The sequence below is a fragment of the Callorhinus ursinus genome, unplaced genomic scaffold, assembly GCF_003265705.2.
Source record: "Callorhinus ursinus isolate GAN/ISIS: 27379988/994484 unplaced genomic scaffold, GSC_fseal_2.0 scaffold1, whole genome shotgun sequence".
Lineage (NCBI taxonomy): Eukaryota > Metazoa > Chordata > Mammalia > Carnivora > Otariidae > Callorhinus > Callorhinus ursinus.
Genome location: NW_027397063.1, coordinates 73003117 through 73020979, shown reverse-complemented (window position 1 = coordinate 73020979; position 17863 = coordinate 73003117). Strand labels below are relative to the sequence as shown.

At 53.6% G+C, this 17863-nt stretch overlaps 1 protein-coding gene across 4 annotated transcripts in view; it reads left to right on the top strand.

Annotated features, from left to right (window-relative positions):
• The window catches only part of ECE2 (endothelin converting enzyme 2), a 31203-nt gene extending 16411 nt beyond the window's left edge, over nucleotides 1-14792 (top strand). Inside the window, exons 1-19 of one of the 4 annotated variants that reach the window (XM_073896268.1) lie at nucleotides 673-784; nucleotides 1552-1638; nucleotides 1987-2122; nucleotides 2344-2559; nucleotides 3019-3143; nucleotides 3247-3393; nucleotides 3557-3622; nucleotides 7214-7402; nucleotides 8114-8256; nucleotides 8640-8754; nucleotides 10069-10179; nucleotides 11162-11260; nucleotides 11366-11443; nucleotides 11995-12098; nucleotides 12307-12417; nucleotides 12543-12610; nucleotides 12766-12956; nucleotides 13085-13180; nucleotides 13899-14792. In XM_073896268.1, coding sequence (XP_073752369.1) covers nucleotides 1552-1638; nucleotides 1987-2122; nucleotides 2344-2559; nucleotides 3019-3143; nucleotides 3247-3393; nucleotides 3557-3622; nucleotides 7214-7402; nucleotides 8114-8256; nucleotides 8640-8754; nucleotides 10069-10179; nucleotides 11162-11260; nucleotides 11366-11443; nucleotides 11995-12098; nucleotides 12307-12417; nucleotides 12543-12610; nucleotides 12766-12956; nucleotides 13085-13180; nucleotides 13899-14075 — 2259 coding nt within the window. In that variant the 5' untranslated portion in view covers nucleotides 673-784 and the 3' untranslated portion in view covers nucleotides 14076-14792. Of the gene's footprint in view, nucleotides 1-672; nucleotides 785-1110; nucleotides 1273-1551; nucleotides 1639-1986; nucleotides 2123-2343; nucleotides 2560-3018; nucleotides 3144-3246; nucleotides 3394-3556; nucleotides 3623-7213; nucleotides 7403-8113; nucleotides 8257-8639; nucleotides 8755-10068; nucleotides 10180-11161; nucleotides 11261-11365; nucleotides 11444-11994; nucleotides 12099-12306; nucleotides 12418-12542; nucleotides 12611-12765; nucleotides 12957-13084; nucleotides 13181-13898 lie in introns of those variants that run through there. The other 3 variants (XM_025877508.2, XM_073896278.1, XM_025877518.2) reach the window with 3 other exon arrangements.
• The last annotated feature ends 3071 nt before the right edge of the window (nucleotides 14793-17863 follow it).

The window sequence follows — 17863 nt, the reverse complement described above, 5'->3', positions numbered from 1 at the left end:
TTTGCCACCATTCTGAGCCTTCTCAGGTCAAACTCATGTACTCTGTTGGGGGAAGGGGGAGGAGGATGGAGGAGGAGGCACTTTTTAAAAAAACTGTGGCAAAAAAACCCACTAGGCACTCTTTCAGTGCAGCTGACTGCAACACCACCAGGCCTGATTAAGGAATGACAATATGGAAGGCAGATGGCAGAGGCATGGACACGCCACACTATTGCCTTTCAGTTCAATATTGCTTGGGTTTTTTTTTTTTTCTTGTAAACCTCCCAAATAAAATGGTTTGCTTTCCTCAAGTTAGAAGTGTTAGCACGTCTTTTCTTTAAATATTCGTGCATGGCTGTTTTTTTCCCTGCCAATTTGTCACCATCTGTAACCCTCCCTTTGTGAGATGATCTGATGACAACGATTATCTCGGGGAGTAAAAGTGCAGTCTGGAAGCAACGGGAAGAGTAGTCAGAGTGTGGGTTATGTGTGTGCTGTCCGCGTGGGCTGTGTGTACGTACAGAAGGACAGTGTAGTTCGTGTGTTGGCTCGGGATGCCTCGTAGAGGTACGGAAGGTGAGTGTGCAGTGTGTACACTGTGTGTGTGTCTTGTGTGTGTGCGGACCATGTGTTGGGCTGAGTGCCTGCCTGTGTACTTTGGGTCTGTGTGCTCTCTGGGTAGATGCTGTGTGGACACCCTGTATGTGGGTCGACCCCCGTGTGCTGCTCTTCATGTGCTGGCTGAAGAGGGGCTGTGTGGACTGCTGCGGGCAGATGTTCCTCCCGAAAGCATCATTTCCTAAAGGTGTTTAAGGGGGATGGGGAGGGCCTGCAATGTGGGGAATGGGGCCATGAAATACCACCAGGGGTTGGGCCTGGGTCAAAGGCATGGAAATAACGGGTGGCTTGCAAGAGGGTGATGCCGGGAGGGGGGGCAGGCTAATCCTGAAGAGGACAGGGGTCCGGGCGTCACCGGAGGGCGGCCGCGGGCACCAGAGCGACGCCCGGGCACAGGGCGGGTGGCGGGCCGCGTCCGGCGCGCTCCTCCCCCCACGTTACCCCCCACCCCCAGGCGCGGCGCCGCGGCGGGAGGGGGCTCGGGCAGGCGGGGGTGGCGGCGGCGGCGGCGGAGCGAGGGGCTGCGGCAGCGACCTGATGGCGGGCGGCGGCGGGACCGGGCCGGGGGCCGAGGCCGCGGCCTGGGCGAGGGCCAGCCGCCGGGAGCTCTAAGGTGCCGCCAGCCCCTACTCCACCATGAACGTCGCGCTGCAGGAGCTGGGCGGCGGCGGCAACGTGAGTGGGGGCCCCGGGCTCCGGGGAGAGGACTGCATGGAGGGGTTGCGGCCGAGGGGGCAGGAGGCGTCGGCAGGGACTCGGGCTGGCCGAGAAGGGGCTGCGTGCCGGAGGGGGCGCGGGTCGGAGGGGCCCCGGGCCGGAGAGCCCGGCAGGCGCGAGGGGGGCTCCTCCCTGCAGACAGGAGGGGGCCCGGCCAGGCCAGGGGCACTGGGGCAGGGCCGTGGGCAAAGGGCCCTCTCTGCCTGACCTCGGTTGGCGCCCCCGACTGTCTGGCAGATGGTGGAGTACAAACGGACCACGCTGCGGGAGGAAGACGCACCGGAGACCCCCGTAGAGGGCGGGGCCTCCCCGGACGCTGTGGAGGTGGGCAAGGGGGTTCCCCCTTTCTCGCCAGGCCCCAGCCCTGACGTGACGCCTGGCAGACCCAGGAGCTCTGGGCTGACCTGGAGGGTCACCTGCCCCCACCTCAGCTTCCTCTCTGGCCTCTGCGCTAGAACTATGGTGAGGCGACTCTAAGCCATGACGTTGCACAAAGCGGGCTCAGGACTCAGCTCAGACCGCCTCATTGCCCCTGTGCCCAAAGTCAACCCCTTTAACGTCTTTGCTCCATGGCTCTGGAAACTGCCTGTGTCTTCACCCTTTGGGAGGACTTCTGTGATCTTGGATTCCCACCGGCAGCTTGCTAGCTCACTGACACCTTGTGTTCCCCAGGTGGGATTCCGGAAGAGGACAAGAGACTTCTTGGGCTCCCACACCCCACTGGAGCTGGTCTTAGCAGCTGTCTCTCTGCTGCTGGCTGCACTGCTCCTGGGCTGCTTGGTGGCCCTGGGGGTCCAGTACCACAAAGGTAGGTGGGCCCACACCTGTCACCAGCCCTCCTAGCTGTGGGGGTGGGGGTGTCCAGGGGCTCAAGGGCCACTAAGGTTTTTTTCTGGTCAGGCCAGTCTTTCCCCAGCTTTTCTCTCTCCTCCCAACCTTCTTGTTGTCATGGCCCTTCCCAAAGCATTTGCCTTTCCCAGACTCACTGACAGTCCCCTACCCCCACCCCCACCATGTCCCCTGCCACAGACCCATCCCATAGCACCTGCCTCACAGAGGCCTGCATTCGAGTGGCTGGAAAAATCCTGGAGTCTCTGGACCGTGGGGTGAGTCCCTGTGAGGACTTTTACCAGTTTTCCTGTGGAGGCTGGATTCAGAGAAATCCTCTGCCTGATGGGCGTTCTCGCTGGAACACCTTCAACAGCCTCTGGGACCAGAACCAGGCCATACTGAAGCACCTGCTTGGTGAGTGGAGCTGTCGGGGAGGCACTGTGCCAAGTAAAACTCACGCCTGGAACAGGGCTTTGCACTTAGGTACTCAATAAACGTCCGTGACTGAATGAATGAGTGGATGACTGCAAACCCTCCTCGGGTGGGGGGTGCAGAGAGCAGGGGGTCCTGAGAGGTGGAGATGGGTTTGAGGGGACAGATCTTTGAGTATATAAAGAAGGGACTGTCCTCTGCACTCTGCTTGGATCACTGCTGAGGTGTGGTAGGCACCAGGGAGTCTGTGGTGCTTAGAGTCTTTGAGGGTTTCCATGGACAGGGGAGAGGAAGTCACACTTTGCTGTTTCAGACAGTCTTCCTGGGTCTACTTTAGGAGGACTGAGCCTTCACAAGGCAAGGAGAAGGACCAAGCAAGGGCCCAGGACCCCTCTCAGCAGTTAGCATAGTTGCCAACTGGACCTGTGTCCTACCCCACAGAAAATGCCACCTTCAACTCCAGCAGCGAAGCTGAGCAGAAGACACAGCGTTTCTACCTATCCTGCCTGCAGGTGGAGCGCATCGAGGAACTGGGAGCCCAGCCGCTGCGAGACCTCATTGACAAGGTGGGACCCCTGGGGGAGGTCAAGATAGGTCTTGGGAGAGGATGTGGCCCCAGAAAGCTTTGGGGGCCCCTGTGCTATAGTTTCCACTATGGTCTCTACTCAGATTGGTGGTTGGAACATTACGGGGCCCTGGGACCAGGACAACTTCATGGAAGTGCTGAAGGCAGTAGCAGGGACCTACAGGGCCACCCCCTTCTTCACTGTCTACGTCAGTGCCGACTCCAAGAGTTCTAACAGCAATGTTATCCAGGTACCAGTCTGGAGAAGGGTTGGGGGGAACTTATGGACCTTTTGCTGAGCCCAGACTCTCCTCCCCTATGACAGGCAGGCTGGGGTGGCTCCATCCCCCACCCCTGTACAGGAGACCAGGTGTGTGTTGGGGGAAGGCTCACTCCCATGACTTGCTATTGCAGGTGGACCAATCTGGGCTCTTTCTCCCCTCTCGAGATTACTACCTAAACAGGACCGCCAATGAGAAAGTAAGGAGCATCCTCAGAACACCCAACCCCACCCCTCTATTGAGCTGGGCTGATGCTTGTTTACTTTTCCTTTGCCCAGAGTCATAGTGGGGAAGGTGAGCCTGTCCTGTCACCTAGTGAGCCAACTACCCTTCCTTCCTTCTTTATCTCTTCACTCTTCCCTCATTTCCTCCCTCCCTCCCTCCCAGCCTTCCTTCTCACCCTTCTCTCTTTCCTTCCCTCCTTCCCTCCTTCCCTCCTTCCCTTCCATTCCTTCTCCCCTTCTTTCTTTCCTTCCCCTTATTCTTCTAGGACCACATTTTATAGGCACCTACCGTGTGCCAGGTGCAATGGGGGAATTCTGAGATGTACCTCTGGAGCCACTGCCCCAAAAAGCTTGCAGTGTGGATGGGTTCATGGACCTAGATAGCTGAGAACGAGCTTCAAAGGGGTCTCTAGGCTTCAGGAGAGACTCAGGTAGTCAGAGGTTTCCTGATGAGAGTGCATCTGAGCCGGGCCGCGTAGAATATCTAAGAGCGGGTGAGGGCATGCTGGGTAATGAGAAGAGTTTAAACAAAGTCTTGAAGAAAGATACAGCTAAGGCATGTTTGGACCACGAGAAGGGGTCCAGTTTGGCAAAATGTAGAGCTCCAAGCAGATGACAGGCTGGACAGGTGGGTAGGAATGAGCTGTGGAGGGGACCTGGAATCCTATACAATAAAACACTGAGTTTTATTGCATAGGCCTCTGAGAGCTGTTGCATGTTCCAGAGCAGGAAGGGAGCAACCCAGTAAGCAGTGCTTGTAGATGCAAGAGAGGGAGCCTGGAGTGACAGGTAGATGTGACAAGTAGATGCAAGAGAGGGAGCCTGGAGATGAGTTAAGGCAGTGGTACTCTAGGCTCTGAGCCTGTAAGGGCCCAGATGTGGGAAGTGGCAGAGAGAATATTAGGAAGGGGGGGATGCAAGAGACATAACCAAGGGCAAATCATGAATTGTGGGTTACTGGGTGTTCAAAGAGAGGAGTAGGAGGAAGAGATAAAGACAGATGAGGCTGGAAGCTGGAGCGATGGTGGAGTGGAGGAGTCCTTGGAGAGCCAGGGGTGCCTGGAGGAAGAACCGGCTCAGAGCACACTGGGGAAGAGGAGACAGTGTGACGTCACAGGAACAGGGCAGACTCTGGGGTCAGACCTTGATTTCGATCCCAGCCCTGTGGCTTGGTGCAAGGTGAAGCTGTTTCTTCATCTGTAAAATGGGGATCATAGCATTTACCTCCTATGGTGTCTATCTGGGAAAGGGGGGACACAAGCTTATGCAGACACTCAGGGAGTGGGAGCCACTCATTTTAGATGTGTGATTGTGAGCATCCTGGGTGCCTTCTATCTGGGGAGGTCAGCAGGCAACTGTGGAAGCTGGGTGAAGTCCCGGAGAGAGGATGAGGCTGGAGGGAGCCGAGGGCTTGTGGGGCATCTCCTTAAAAATGTAGACAAAGGCTTGGGAGAAGTGAGAAGCAGGAGAAGAATATAGAGGGGAAAGAAGCAGATTCTTGCCTTTTAAGGATAGTAGGAGGAAGAGAGCCAGCGAGGTAGGCCGCCGTGGAGTAACACTGCCGGGAGAGTCATTGGCCCTTTCTTTGGTTCTCAAACACTGAGCATTTCTCAGCCAGACCCTCCTCCAGGCATGTGGTAAACAAGACAGTGCCTTTGCCCTCGAAGTGGTGGAGAAGCCATGAAGCGGCTTGGTGTATCCTGTGTGCAGTTGCTGGGACTGTCCCAGAGGGCAGTGCGGCATTCCCAGACTGTCACAGGGGACCAGCCTCGTCCAGGGATAAGGGCAGGCTGCCATGAAGGGAGAGGGTTCAGTCAAAGGGAAGAGCGTATGCAAAGGCGCTGAGGTGGGAGGGCATATAAGCCATTGACAGACCAGAGAGGGGAGTGGGGTGGGGGTGGGTGGGCCAAGTCCTTCGGGGCAGGGATGTAGATTCATATTATGCGTGGACACTGTGGATCAGATTTAGCATTTATCCCAAAAGAAATGCAAAAGGAGGGGCACGAACAGGTGTGTGGTTTAACATCACCTGAGTCAGGAGAGGAGAGAATTTTGAGAATGCTGGAGAGAACCACATGGTTCAACAATTGGGAGTCGGCAGGAGAAAGCTTCAGTTCAGCTCTGTGTGTTGCTGGTTGTCTCAGGCAGGAAGTCTGGGCCAGCGTCTAAGGGAAGCTGCAGCATAAAAGGTTCACATAGGAGAAGAACTGAGGAGTAAAACAGGGTTCAGGAAAGTCTCAGCGTAAGTCTTCAGCTAAAGGCAGGGAGAGAAAGGGACAAGTGAGGTGGGTGGCGGCAGGGCACGGTCAGGATGACTGGTTGAGCCAACCAACCCCTCGGGAGCTGGGATGACTGGGGCTGGCCCTCAAATCTCTTTCTCTGACACCGGCAGCAAGGAAGAGGAGAGGTGGGAGAAAGAAATTTTGAAGTACAGGGGATGGATGCTAAAGGATCTGGAACTTTTCAATTGAGTAGAAGAGGAAATGGCCTTTGGCGGTTAAGGGAGCCCAGGGTGGGGCTTCAGGGGCAGCGTGAGTAGTGGCCCCTGGGAGGAGGGCCCCAGGGAGCTGGTGCTGAGCAGTGCTGAGGGTCTGTTTGCAGGTTCTCATCGCTTCATTCAACAAATGTTTATTGAGCACCTACTATGTGCCAGATGCTATGTTAGAGCCGAAGGCTACGGTGGAGAACAGAGAAAAACAGCCCCTACCTCACCTGAGCTGGAGTGCCAGCAGGTGCTGAAGCAACATGAGTTCACACGGGGCCCACGTAGTGCTGGGGCCATGGTCGGAACTGCCAGGCCTGAGCCACATGCGGACTCTGCCACCTGCTAGTTTGTGGTAGGAGTCAGGTCATGTAACCTTCTCAAGCGCATTTCCTCATCTGTAAAGTGGGACTAATACCCACTTGAGGGAGTTGCTATGAGAGGGAAGAAAGATACATTACCTGTAGGGCCCCAGCAAAGTCTGATACATGTGTAGACATGTGGTCATTAAGTATTTCTCTTCTGCACCTTGCTCCCCCTTGGAGACTAGAAGGGAGCTGAGAAAGCAGTAAGGTTGAGGCCTGGCTGGATGGGAGATGGAAGGCCATTAAACCTGCTATGGACCAAATTCACTGTGGGGTCTACTCAGCTGTTAAGTGAAGGCATGTGGTCATCGATGTGCTGAAAAAAATAGAAAGGCCTTAGGAAATGAGAAGGCAGAGGAATCTGGGAAGCAGGTCCATCCACCGGACAAATATTTACGGGACACCTGTTCTGTGCTAGGCCCCGTTCTAGGCCCTAGGGGTGGAGGGGTGAATAAGCTGCTATAACTTGCAACAGTGCTCTCCTGAACTTACCTTCTCTTTGGGGAAATAGATGACAAGTAAGGACACAAATAAATAAACAAGATCCTAGCAGATGGTGGTAAGCAGTATAACAGAAACAAAACAGGACTGTCCAAGAAAGCTTCTGAGAGGAGGGTCAGCAGAGGAGGTGATAAGTAGAGGTGGAGGCCAGAACAGACCCTCTCAGCCTTGGGCAGGACCTGTTGCTGGGCTCCCAGGATGACTCCAGGCCTTGCCAGGTCCTTACCGCCTACCTGGACTACATGGAGGACCTGGGGATGTTGCTGGGCGGGCGGCCCGCCTCCACACGGGAGCAGATGCGGCAGGTGCTAGAGCTGGAGATGCAGCTGGCCAACATCACAGTGCCCCAGGACCAGAGGCGGGACGAGGAGAAGATCTACCATAAGATGAGCATCGTGGAGCTGCAGGTGGGGCAGGCAGGGAGCAGAGTCAGCCAGCAGGGCCCAGCCCCTGGAGCAGAACTCCCCGCCCTCCTTCCTGCCGCCTTCCTGAGGCAGCCAGTCCTTTCCGCATTTGCTTGCTTTCCTGAGAGCTTCCCAGCTGCTCTGTTACTATCCAGTTTAGGTCACCTCTCACTAGACCATCCCTTGGTCCCCTTTCGTGTTGCCTAGGGAATGCACAGAGGGATTATGGTAAAAATCTGTAACAGTTTGTACAAGATGTCCGTAAAACAATCAAAAGAAATTTGGAAGCATCTCCTGGAGGGTCCTTACTGTGCCAGGAACCAACCCTTCAGCTGGATGATGGAAAGGCTGGGTAAGGCGGGGGGCGGGGGGAGTTCTGAAGGAGAGACCAGTTATGTAGGGACCCTGGATGGTGTCAAGGGAGTTGGATTTTATCAACTGTTGTGAAAATACTTGAATATCTGTGCCCCAGCTGAATATTATATAGGGTGGTTTTTCTTGTATAATAAGTGATGGGGCTCCCAGATTGAGGAGCACTTGGGTCTGGAAAAAGGTTTATTGCAGGAAGGGGCTACCAAGCAGCTACTAGATGTTGCCATGGCAATGGGAAGTGTTCCCAGGCTCTGGCATATCAATGGGGGTGGGGTCTGCTGGCAGCCAGGAGGACAGGCAAGGAGGCTTGAGATTTTTTTTTTTTTCTCTTTTTGGTTGTAGGCCCTGGCGCCCTCCATAGATTGGCTGGAGTTTCTGTCTTTCTTGCTGTCACCGCTGGAGCTGGGAGACTCTGAGCCCGTGGTGGTGTATGGGACGGATTATTTGCAGCAGGTGTCAGAGCTCATCAACCACACAGAGCCAAGGTTGGGAAGAGCCCAAAGTGTGGGAGGTGGGGCTCAGAGCTCCACGCAGGTCCATGCAGGCACTGGGCATGGGGTCTGACACAGCCAGACACAGAGCAGCATTTGACAAGGCCTTGGACCTTCCAGACATCAAAAGAGAATGTCTGCAGGCCGTTCCCCTAGGCTGGGGCTTCAGGGGGCCCATTTACACTCTTTATTCCCACACCTTGCTCCAAGCTGACTTCTGCAGGCAGGTGTGTGGTCCCAGGGCGAGACAGAGGGATTCTGGGACAGCTCCTACATATGCCTCTCAGGACTTCTGTTGCCTGCACATTCATGGAGCAAATTTGGGGTGGAAATGGTACTGCACCTGCCCTTTCCTTACATTCTGGTCTGGATGCCAGCGTCCTGAACAATTACCTGATTTGGAACCTGGTGCAGAAGACAACCTCGAGCCTGGACCACCGCTTTGAGTCTGCACAGGAGAAACTGCTGGAGACCCTCTATGGCACCAAGAAGGTGGGATTTCTGACTCTGCCCCACCTTCCAGTCCAGCCTAATGTGCCTGTGTGTCAGGCACCATGGCCTCCTGGTAGAGTGTGGAGCACATAGGCATAGGAATCAAGATGACTTGGGTTACCATCCCAACGCCTTCATGTTTTGGCCTACGGGACCTTGGTTGGGCATGTCACCCGGTCTCTCCGTTTCCTGGTGTGTGAAATAGGAATAGCTTGCAGGCTTGTCTTGAGGACTGAGCTGATGTAAGTGAAGCGCCAGTGCATTGTATGCAGAGGCACTCAGCTTTGATGGTGATGCTTAAGAAGAGGGTTAAACGTAGTTCTTAGTTTCAAGGTGCCCCGTGAAGTGGGGGACGTGGACATGTAAACACACATTGTATTTTAGGGTGATGAGGGCTCACATTGTGTGAAAGACCTTTGTGCTACAGAACAGAAGAAGGGATAGCACATCCTACCTGGGGGAGGGGGAGGCATCAGGACAGTCCTTTATGAAGAGGTGACATTTGAAGAATTAGTTCACCAAGGGAGCAAGGGAGACGGGCATTCTAGGCAAGAACAGCATGTGTTCTGGTATGAGCTTGGGAACAGGCCGACTTAGAGGCTGAGGGCGGTGAGGTAGGCCTGGGGCAGGACAGGAAGGGACCTGAATGCTCTGGTAAGGAGTCAGGCCTTGATTCTTTCAGCAATGGGGAACCATGGGATGATTTTAAGCAGAATAACCCAGTCAGATTTATGTATTGGATGATCTTTCTGGCAGCTAAATGGAAGATGGAGCGGAGGGACATGGGAGGGGGATGAGGGGAGCCAGAGTGTCTAGTTAGGAGGTGACTGCAATCTTTGGGCCAGAGATGGTTGTAGGCAAGGGAAGTGGCAAAGGGAGGGATAGGGGAGAGGACCAAGAAGTCGGGGTAGTAGACATGGTGATAGACTGAATGTAGGTGTAGGGAGATGGAGGAAGCTGGTGACTTGCGGGTTTCTGGCATGCGGGACTGACTCGTTATAAGACTGGGATGTGGGGCTGAGCAAAGAAACTTCTGGCCCCCAGTGGGGCCCTTGGACACCTAAGAGGAGGAGAGTACTGAGCACAGAGTGGGCAGCACACATGTTCCTCCTGAGGTTTTGCTGCTGGAGTTGACGCACTTTTCAGTTCTGCCCTTTGTTTTCCCTGGAGTCTGAGGGAGAGATGGCAGCACCCCAACCCCAGGTTGCCATTGCTCAGAGCCGAGAGGGCTGGCTCCAGAGACAGAGAAGAGAAGGGCCCTCAGACTGGAGAACAGAGCCATCTCTGGGAGGCCTGGCTCTTTGTCCCTTACAGTCCTGCATGCCAAGGTGGCAGACCTGCATCTCCAACACAGACGATGCACTTGGCTTCGCTTTGGGCTCCCTCTTTGTGAAGGCCACGTTTGACCGGCAAAGCAAGGAAATTGTGAGTCTTCGAGGTTTTTCTAACTAGTGTCCTTGTGTTAGTTCAAATCCACTATTCATTCATGTGTGCACGTGGTGGCGGGGGGGGACTGAATGGAAATTCATCAATAAATGAACAGTAATTACTTTGGGTGGTAGGATTAGGAGGGGTTCTTTTTGTCTTTTAAAGTTCCCTGTCTTTTCCAAATGTTCTATAATGAGTTTATGTTGCCTATAGAGTTAGGAAAATAGTATTTATTTATTGGGAGATGATAATGAGTGTGCTTAAAGTATTATCTGCAAGGATATTTCTTGCAGTGTGGTTTATAATAGGCGGAAATGAAAACAGCTGAAATGTCTGATCATAGGGACTGGAAGAAAGACTATGGTTAGGGTGAATTATGAGGCAGCCTAAAACTCATGATATATTGTTAAGTGAAAAAAAGAGAGTAGTTTACAAGATACCAGGTCTCTGTGGATAGGTCTGTTGCCAATCTAATGTTTCTACCATTGTATGTTGCACAACATATTTACATGTTATATATGTATATCAGGGCAGGGACAGACTCTCAAAGTAGATAATCAAAATGTTAAAAGGAGTTATCTCTGAGTGATGGGATTATAAGTGGTCTGTTTCCTTCTTCGCCTCTTCTCAATTTCCCAAATTTTCTGCTATTAATGCCTTCCTTCCATAATCAGATAAAAATCAATGCACTATATTAAATTATATTAACTCAACTAACTTATTGTCAGTTAAATTTTTTTATTAATTAGAGAAAAAGCCACCCGCCATCTCAGTACTTTCACAAATGGTGTTTCCGTCTCATCTTCCCAAGATGCTCAGCTTTACTTCGAGTCTGGGGGCCCTCCCACACGCTCCCCTGGAAGGACAGGGATGGGGCACTGGGGTGGACGGGCCGGGTGGGGGGGGGGGGGGGGAAAGCGGGTGTGGGGTAGAATGCATCAGTGCAGCGGGAGGCCAGCTTACGCCCCCTTCCTCCTAGGCTGAGGGGATGATCAGCGAGATCCGGACTGCCTTTGAGGAGGCCCTGGGGCAGCTGGTTTGGATGGATGAGAAGACCCGCCAGGCAGCCAAGGAGAAAGTGAGCCGTGGCCAGGGTTAGGGTGCCATCTTCAGGTGGAGGTGGAGCATACAGTTTTTTGGGGGGGAGCCTGGGGAGGGGAAACCCTTAACCTGGTCTCTTCAGGCAGACGCTATCTATGATATGATTGGTTTCCCGGACTTCATCCTGGAGCCCAAAGAGCTGGATGATGTTTATGATGGGGTGAGTACCTGGGCTCACCAGTGCTGAACTTCATCTCTGAGGTGGTGGGAGGCAGGGCTCTATTCTCGGTCAGTAATTGGGGCTCAAGCCCTGGAAGGGAAGGAGGTGCCTGTTGGTTCCTTTCAGAGGCAAGTGCGGGCAATGGACGCTGTTCACGTGCTGGCTCTGTGCCAGGCTGCAGGCTAGGCAGCAGTAGAATGCAGTGTTCACAAATCCTGGTTCTACTCCTACCTACCCGTGTAACCTGGGACAAGTTATATAATCTCTCTGGGCCTGAGTGTCTTCATTTGTAAAATGGGGATCCTACTGGTACCAACCTCATAGGGTTGCTGTGAGAAAAGAAGGAGGCAGGATGTAAAACAATAAAGCACCAGCAACATAAATACTCTTTTAAGTATTGGCGCTTGTTATTTCCTAAATATTTTACTCTTATTTTGCCATTGAGGAAAACTGAGGCTCAGAGAGGTGCTAATTAGTCCCAGCCAAACTGGGACTATTCTCTTCTCTAACATGTTGTCTTGCTTGCTTTCTGCTTTCCACCACTCCCATAGTATGAAGTCTCTGAAGATTCCTTCTTCCAGAACATGTTGAATTTGTACAATTTCTCTGCTAAGGTGATGGCTGACCAGCTCCGCAAGCCTCCCAGCCGGGACCAGTGAGAATGGGGGGCTGTAGACACTTGGGGCAGCAGGAGAGGGAGGGGAGATTTCCAGGGCTGGGGAAGGGGGTGGCAAGACATCTCAAACCAGAAGCACAAGGTCTTTGCAGGAGGTCGGTCTTTGCAGGAGGTAGGTCAGGGCTGCTGGGCCGGGAGGGGCATCAGGAGCCTCAGGAGCCTCAGCCTCTCCCTCTTGCTCTCCCAGGTGGAGCATGACCCCCCAGACAGTGAATGCCTACTACCTTCCAACCAAGAATGAAATCGTCTTCCCTGCCGGCATTCTACAGGCCCCCTTCTACACCCGTAACCACCCCAAGTGTGTCTGAGGCAGGAGGGGCTGGGTGCTGGGGCCTGGGCCTGTAGAGAAGCCGGGCACAGGGCTGGAGGTGGGGTCCGGAAGTTCCCCCACCATGTCCTCATGCAGCATTCCTCACCCACCAGGGCCCTGAACTTTGGTGGCATCGGCGTGGTAATGGGCCATGAGTTGACACATGCCTTTGATGACCAAGGTAGAGGCCCCTGGAGTTAGTTGCCCCCTTCAGCTTAGAACTCCCAGTGGTTCTTGCAAGGCCTTGGAATATTGGGAGCGGCCCCCGGGAGCCTGGAGTCTGTTGGTGGAAGGCTGCTCTAGTCTCGGCGAGGTGCAAAGGTTAGTTCTCCTCAGGGCGCGAATACGACAAGGAAGGGAACCTGCGGCCCTGGTGGCAGAACGAGTCCCTGGCGGCCTTCCGGAACCACACGGCCTGCATGGAGGAACAGTACAGCCAGTACCAGGTCAACGGGGAGAGGCTCAACGGCCGCCAGACACTAGGGGAGAACATCGCTGACAACGGGGGGCTTAAGGCTGCCTATAACGTGAGTGGCCTGGCCGGCCTCTGGCGGCTGAGGCCCACCTGCCCAGGTGGGATGGTGGGGGGGTTGGGCAGTGGGTGGAGGTGGTGGGCAAGCCCTGACGGACTTGCCTCCCCTGTGCCTGACCCCAGGCTTACAAAGCGTGGCTGAGAAAGCACGGGGAGGAACAGCGGTTGCCAGCTGTGGGGCTCACCAATCACCAGCTCTTCTTTGTGGGATTTGCCCAGGTATTGCCCTCCTAGGAGATCTGGGGCCTGCCTCTCTCCCACTCCCTCCTGGGCATGTCGTTAGACGTCTGGGGCATGCAGGAAAGGGACTGGGAATGGGGCTGAAGGTGGGGTGTGGAAGGTGGTCTGGGAAGGTCTGGTGCCCAGAGCTTCTCAGCGGGGGCTCATGAAAGCATGCCAGGAGGCCCGAGGAAGGACAACTCTTCAGGAGGCTTTTGTAGATCCCAAAGGGGAGGGCTGCCCTGCTTGAGGGGCAGCGGGTAGGGCACAGAATTGATCCCCACCACATTCCTGTGAGGTGGCTTTGGAGGAGGCAGCTAAAGCTTGTGGACAAAGTGGTCCATCCAGGGCTACCCAGGAATAAAGTAAGTGGCAGAGCAAGGACTCAGGTAGGGTCTCTTCAAGGCACTTTGCACTACCCCAGGCGGCCTCTGGGGGGGCGTCCTTCTCCCCCTCAGATGCATCCATCCTTGGCAACCCAGTGTCCAGGGCATCTTTGAAAGGCCTTCAAGGAATTTGAGAGGGAGGGCACGTTTCCCTCCCTCGGTGCCGAGAGCAAGGGGTTGTAGCTGAGATGCTGGTGTGTCCTGGAGGCCTCTTGAGCGGAGGGGCTGGGGTAGCGGTGGTTTGTGTCCCCAGGATGGCTCTGCTGCAGCCCAGTCTGTGGGCCCTGCCTGCACCAGACACCATATGTCCCCATGTCTGTCCTGGCCCGCAGGTGTGGTGCTCAGTCCGCACACCCGAGAGCTCTCACGAGGGGCTGGTGACCGACCCCCACAGCCCTGCCCGCTTCCGCGTGCTGGGCACTCTCTCCAACTCCCGTGACTTCCTGCGGCACTTCGGCTGCCCTGTTGGCTCCCCCATGAACCCAGGGCAGCTGTGTGAGGTGTGGTAGACCTGGGGCTAGGGAGAAAGAGCTCGCTGTTGCCAGGACCTGGGGCAGCTCGCCCAGCAAGGCTGTTTGCTCCAGGTTTAGAGAAGGCAAATGCCCTCCACACCACAGGTGACATGAGTCCCGGTCCTCCCTCAAACACCACATTGTGCCTCTGCTTTGGGGGTACCCCCTGCCTCCAGCAGAGCCCCCACCATTCACTGTGACATCCTTCCATGTCACCCTGCCTGGAAGAGGCCTGGGGCGGGGGGAGGCAGACATCGGCTCCCACAGAAAGGAGTCTGCCTCTTCTAGTCCTAAGATCACTTGACTTGGTGGCCTCGGGGCCTGCTGTGCCTGCCCCACTCGGACCACCCAGGGCCTGGGTGGTGTGCCTCTCGAACTTGTCCCTGAGGCCCGCTCAGTGCCCACTTGGGAGTGGACCCAGCCCCTTTCAGCTCCACTCTCAGGGGCTACTCCCCAACCCGTGTTCCTTATGCTGCTTCTCCCAATGCCGCTGCCAACGCTCACTGACAGACCAGCTGTGCTCAGCTCTTAGTGGAAGCCTGAGGGCCTTTACAAGCCCACCTGCTGCCTCCCAGTTTCCCTGGGCTCAGAGGGGAACTATGTATGGTGTGTATGTAAAGGAGATGCGGGTCACAGGGGCTGTACCGGTCCTCCCTGGCCCAAGCAGAAAAGCAGATAGAGCAGGGAGAGAGAAGGACAGAGTTTATTTTTACAGGGAAGAGGGTGGGGAGGGCGGGATCTTGGCCCTGTAGGACCCTATGCCAATAAATACACACACATCAGTCAGCCTGTCTCTTCCTTCAGTCCTGTTTTCGTTGATTCATTCACTCATTCCACCAATATTTATTGAGCGCCTACTCTATGCCAGGCACTCTTCTAGATACTCATTTACTCAGTCACCAGACGCAGGGGACTGAGATATGAAGCCTCAAGGAAACAGAGAAGGAGAAGCAGGAATGAAGAACGGAATGAAGTTGAGTTGGCCTGGGTGGAGTACCTCCTTGGGCGGTCATATCCCCGTCACTGGCTGATCTACCGCTGGAAGGATTTGCCTCTGCCCTCCACTGGTGCATGCAGCCAGGCCTAACACTGAGCCTGGCTAATAGTGGGCCAAGGTCAGCTTGGAAGATGGGTGGCCCTTACCCTGCAATGGAGGGAAGGCCTGGCCAAGGCGGCATGCCGTTACCTGCGGCTCAGAGCACACCCCCCCGCTTCTGGCTGAGAAGACACACATTTCCCCATGGCCTTGAATGCCCAGTACTCCTGAGAGTCACTTACCCCACCACACATACTCATCAAGGCCTACCAAGTGCCAGGCACAGAGACTGCGGGTCTGGCTGCCACCCTTCGGAGCAAGGGAGGGACAGGAGCCTTTATTCAATATCCCATGTGTTCCAGGCACCTCTACTAGGTGGCTCATTTTTTTTCATTCATTCATTCATTCATTCATTCATTCATTCATTTATGCATTCATGGATTTAAAAAAAGATGTATTGATTACCAACGGCGTGCCAGGCACTGGTGATGCAGAGATGAATAAGATGGCTCCTTCCCTCGGGTGGCTCTTCTGTTGGCAGGTTCACCTTCACAAGCTCATCTGACCCTCCTAGCAACCATATTTTGTAAGTGCTCTAGTTTCCATTTTACAGATCTAACCCTCAGCACTTCACTGCAGTCAAAGAGGCCTGGCTTGAACTCGAAGATTGAATAGCTGTATGAGCTTGGGCTTGTTCCCTCACCTCCCTGAGCCTCAGTTTCTTTATCTGTAAAATGAGAACCAGAGCAAGACAGTGACGGTGGAAAAGAGTCATCTCAGTTGTCTTTAAAATTCAGTGTTCTCCAAAATCTAAGTAGGAGTGGGTCTGTTGAGGGTAAGTGAAGCTTTGGCAGTGATTGCTGCTGGGGCCCTGGGTGATGGTACATGTGTCCCACAGTCTGTTTCCTGCCCCTGTGTCCTAGCCCCATCAAGAGCTGTATGTCGGCCCCTGTCATACTTGGAGGCGCTGGCTGCTCAGAAAAGAAGACCGTGGCCTCAGGAACCCTAAGACCGAGGGAAAACATGGCTGAGCCTCTGGAAGCATGACTCTGGGAGGGACAGCAAAGTGTATTGGAAAGAGGAGAGCCATCCCATCTGGAAACCTGGTTCTGGCTCCAGCTCTGCAACTTCTTAGCTGTGTGATACTAGGCATGGCTCATCCCCTCTTCAGGTCTCAGTATCCTTAGCATTCTGTGAAATAAGTAGGTTAGATGAGATGATCTCCAAGGACCAGTTCAACATTAGTGTTTTAAGTAGTGAATTCATGGGCTTAGCAAATATTAAGAAATGCCATGTGAAGTTTAGGTGTTGCAGAGAGAATAAGATTTATAATGTCAGAGATCTTAATGAGTGAGGAGAGAGGCTTGGCAGCCCATCCCTTTACAACTGATTTTATTTTATTTTATTTTTTTAAAGATTTTATTTATTTATTTGAGAGAGAGAATGAGAGAGAGAGAGAGAGAGAGAGCATGGGGGGGGGAGGGTCGGAGGGAGAAGCAGACTCCCTGCCGAGCAGGGACCCCGATGCAGGACTCGATCCCGGGACTCCAGGACCATGACCCGAGCCGAAGGCAGTCACCCAACCAACTGAGCCACCCAGGCGCCCCTACAACTGATTTTAGAGGCCAGTTTAGGATGCTGACCAGTGGGCCACTATGCATTGAAACTCCCTATTTCCAAAAAGGTCAAAGGTCAGCTTTCATTTACTGAGTCCCTATTTTGTTAAGCCTGTGCTAAGCACTTTAAAATCATCTCACTAAGTTCCCACAACTTATAAGAAGGTTCTGTAACTGCGTCTATTTTATAAATGGAGAAACTAAGAGAAAAAATTACATAACTTCCAATGTCAGATAGGACAGATTGCATTAAAGTCAGATGTGGAACTCGGATGCTCTTAATCTCCACCATTTATTCTTCTAGGTCATGACTGAGTTTAGACTTATGCATAGAAATCTGTCTTCTGGTCAGTGTCATTGCACAGACCACCACTAGCAGGTGTGTTTCCGTGTCACCCAGTTCTCCTTGACCAGGCATATGTGACAACCAGGTAGCTGCAGGAAACCTAAACACATGTTGAGCTGAAATTAAGCCAGGTAGCACCTGTTTGTTGAACACTCTGCAGGTGCTTGGTTCCAGAGGCAAGGCAAGGTGAACCTCAGCTGACAGATGTAACCTTCACCCTTAGTGGCCCTGACAAACTGATGAATATGCGTCTGTGATATGCTCTGGTGTGTTAAAGCAGAAGGGGGAAAAAAGGGTGGTGCTCCTGGGTGGACACATGAGAGCAGTTGTTGGTAAGGTGCTGGGCCATACCCTACACTGTCCCATTGAGAAGTTTGACCAATTCCCACGCAAAATAAGGCAACATATGTCAAACAGTGTGATTTCACACTTGGAAGCACTCTGGAAATTTTAGTTTGGAAGACAGTCTCTCATAAAATAAGCACAGTTTCAGTGGGCCTATCATGACTCACAAATAGAGAATCCCAACAGTTTCTCGATGCCCAGCTCCGAGCTCTAAAGAGCCCCCGATGGGCCATTATTATATGTAAAGATGATCTGAAGATGAATGCAAAATGAATTCATTCATTCAATAAATATTTATCAAGGCTTACCACAAGCCAGGCATTAGGTTGGTGCTAGCGACAAAAGATGAATAAGAAACAGTTCCTGTCCTCTAATAGCTCAGAGTCTAAGGGGAGAGAGAGAGAGAGAGAGAGAGAGAGAGAGAGAGAGAGAGAGAGAGAGA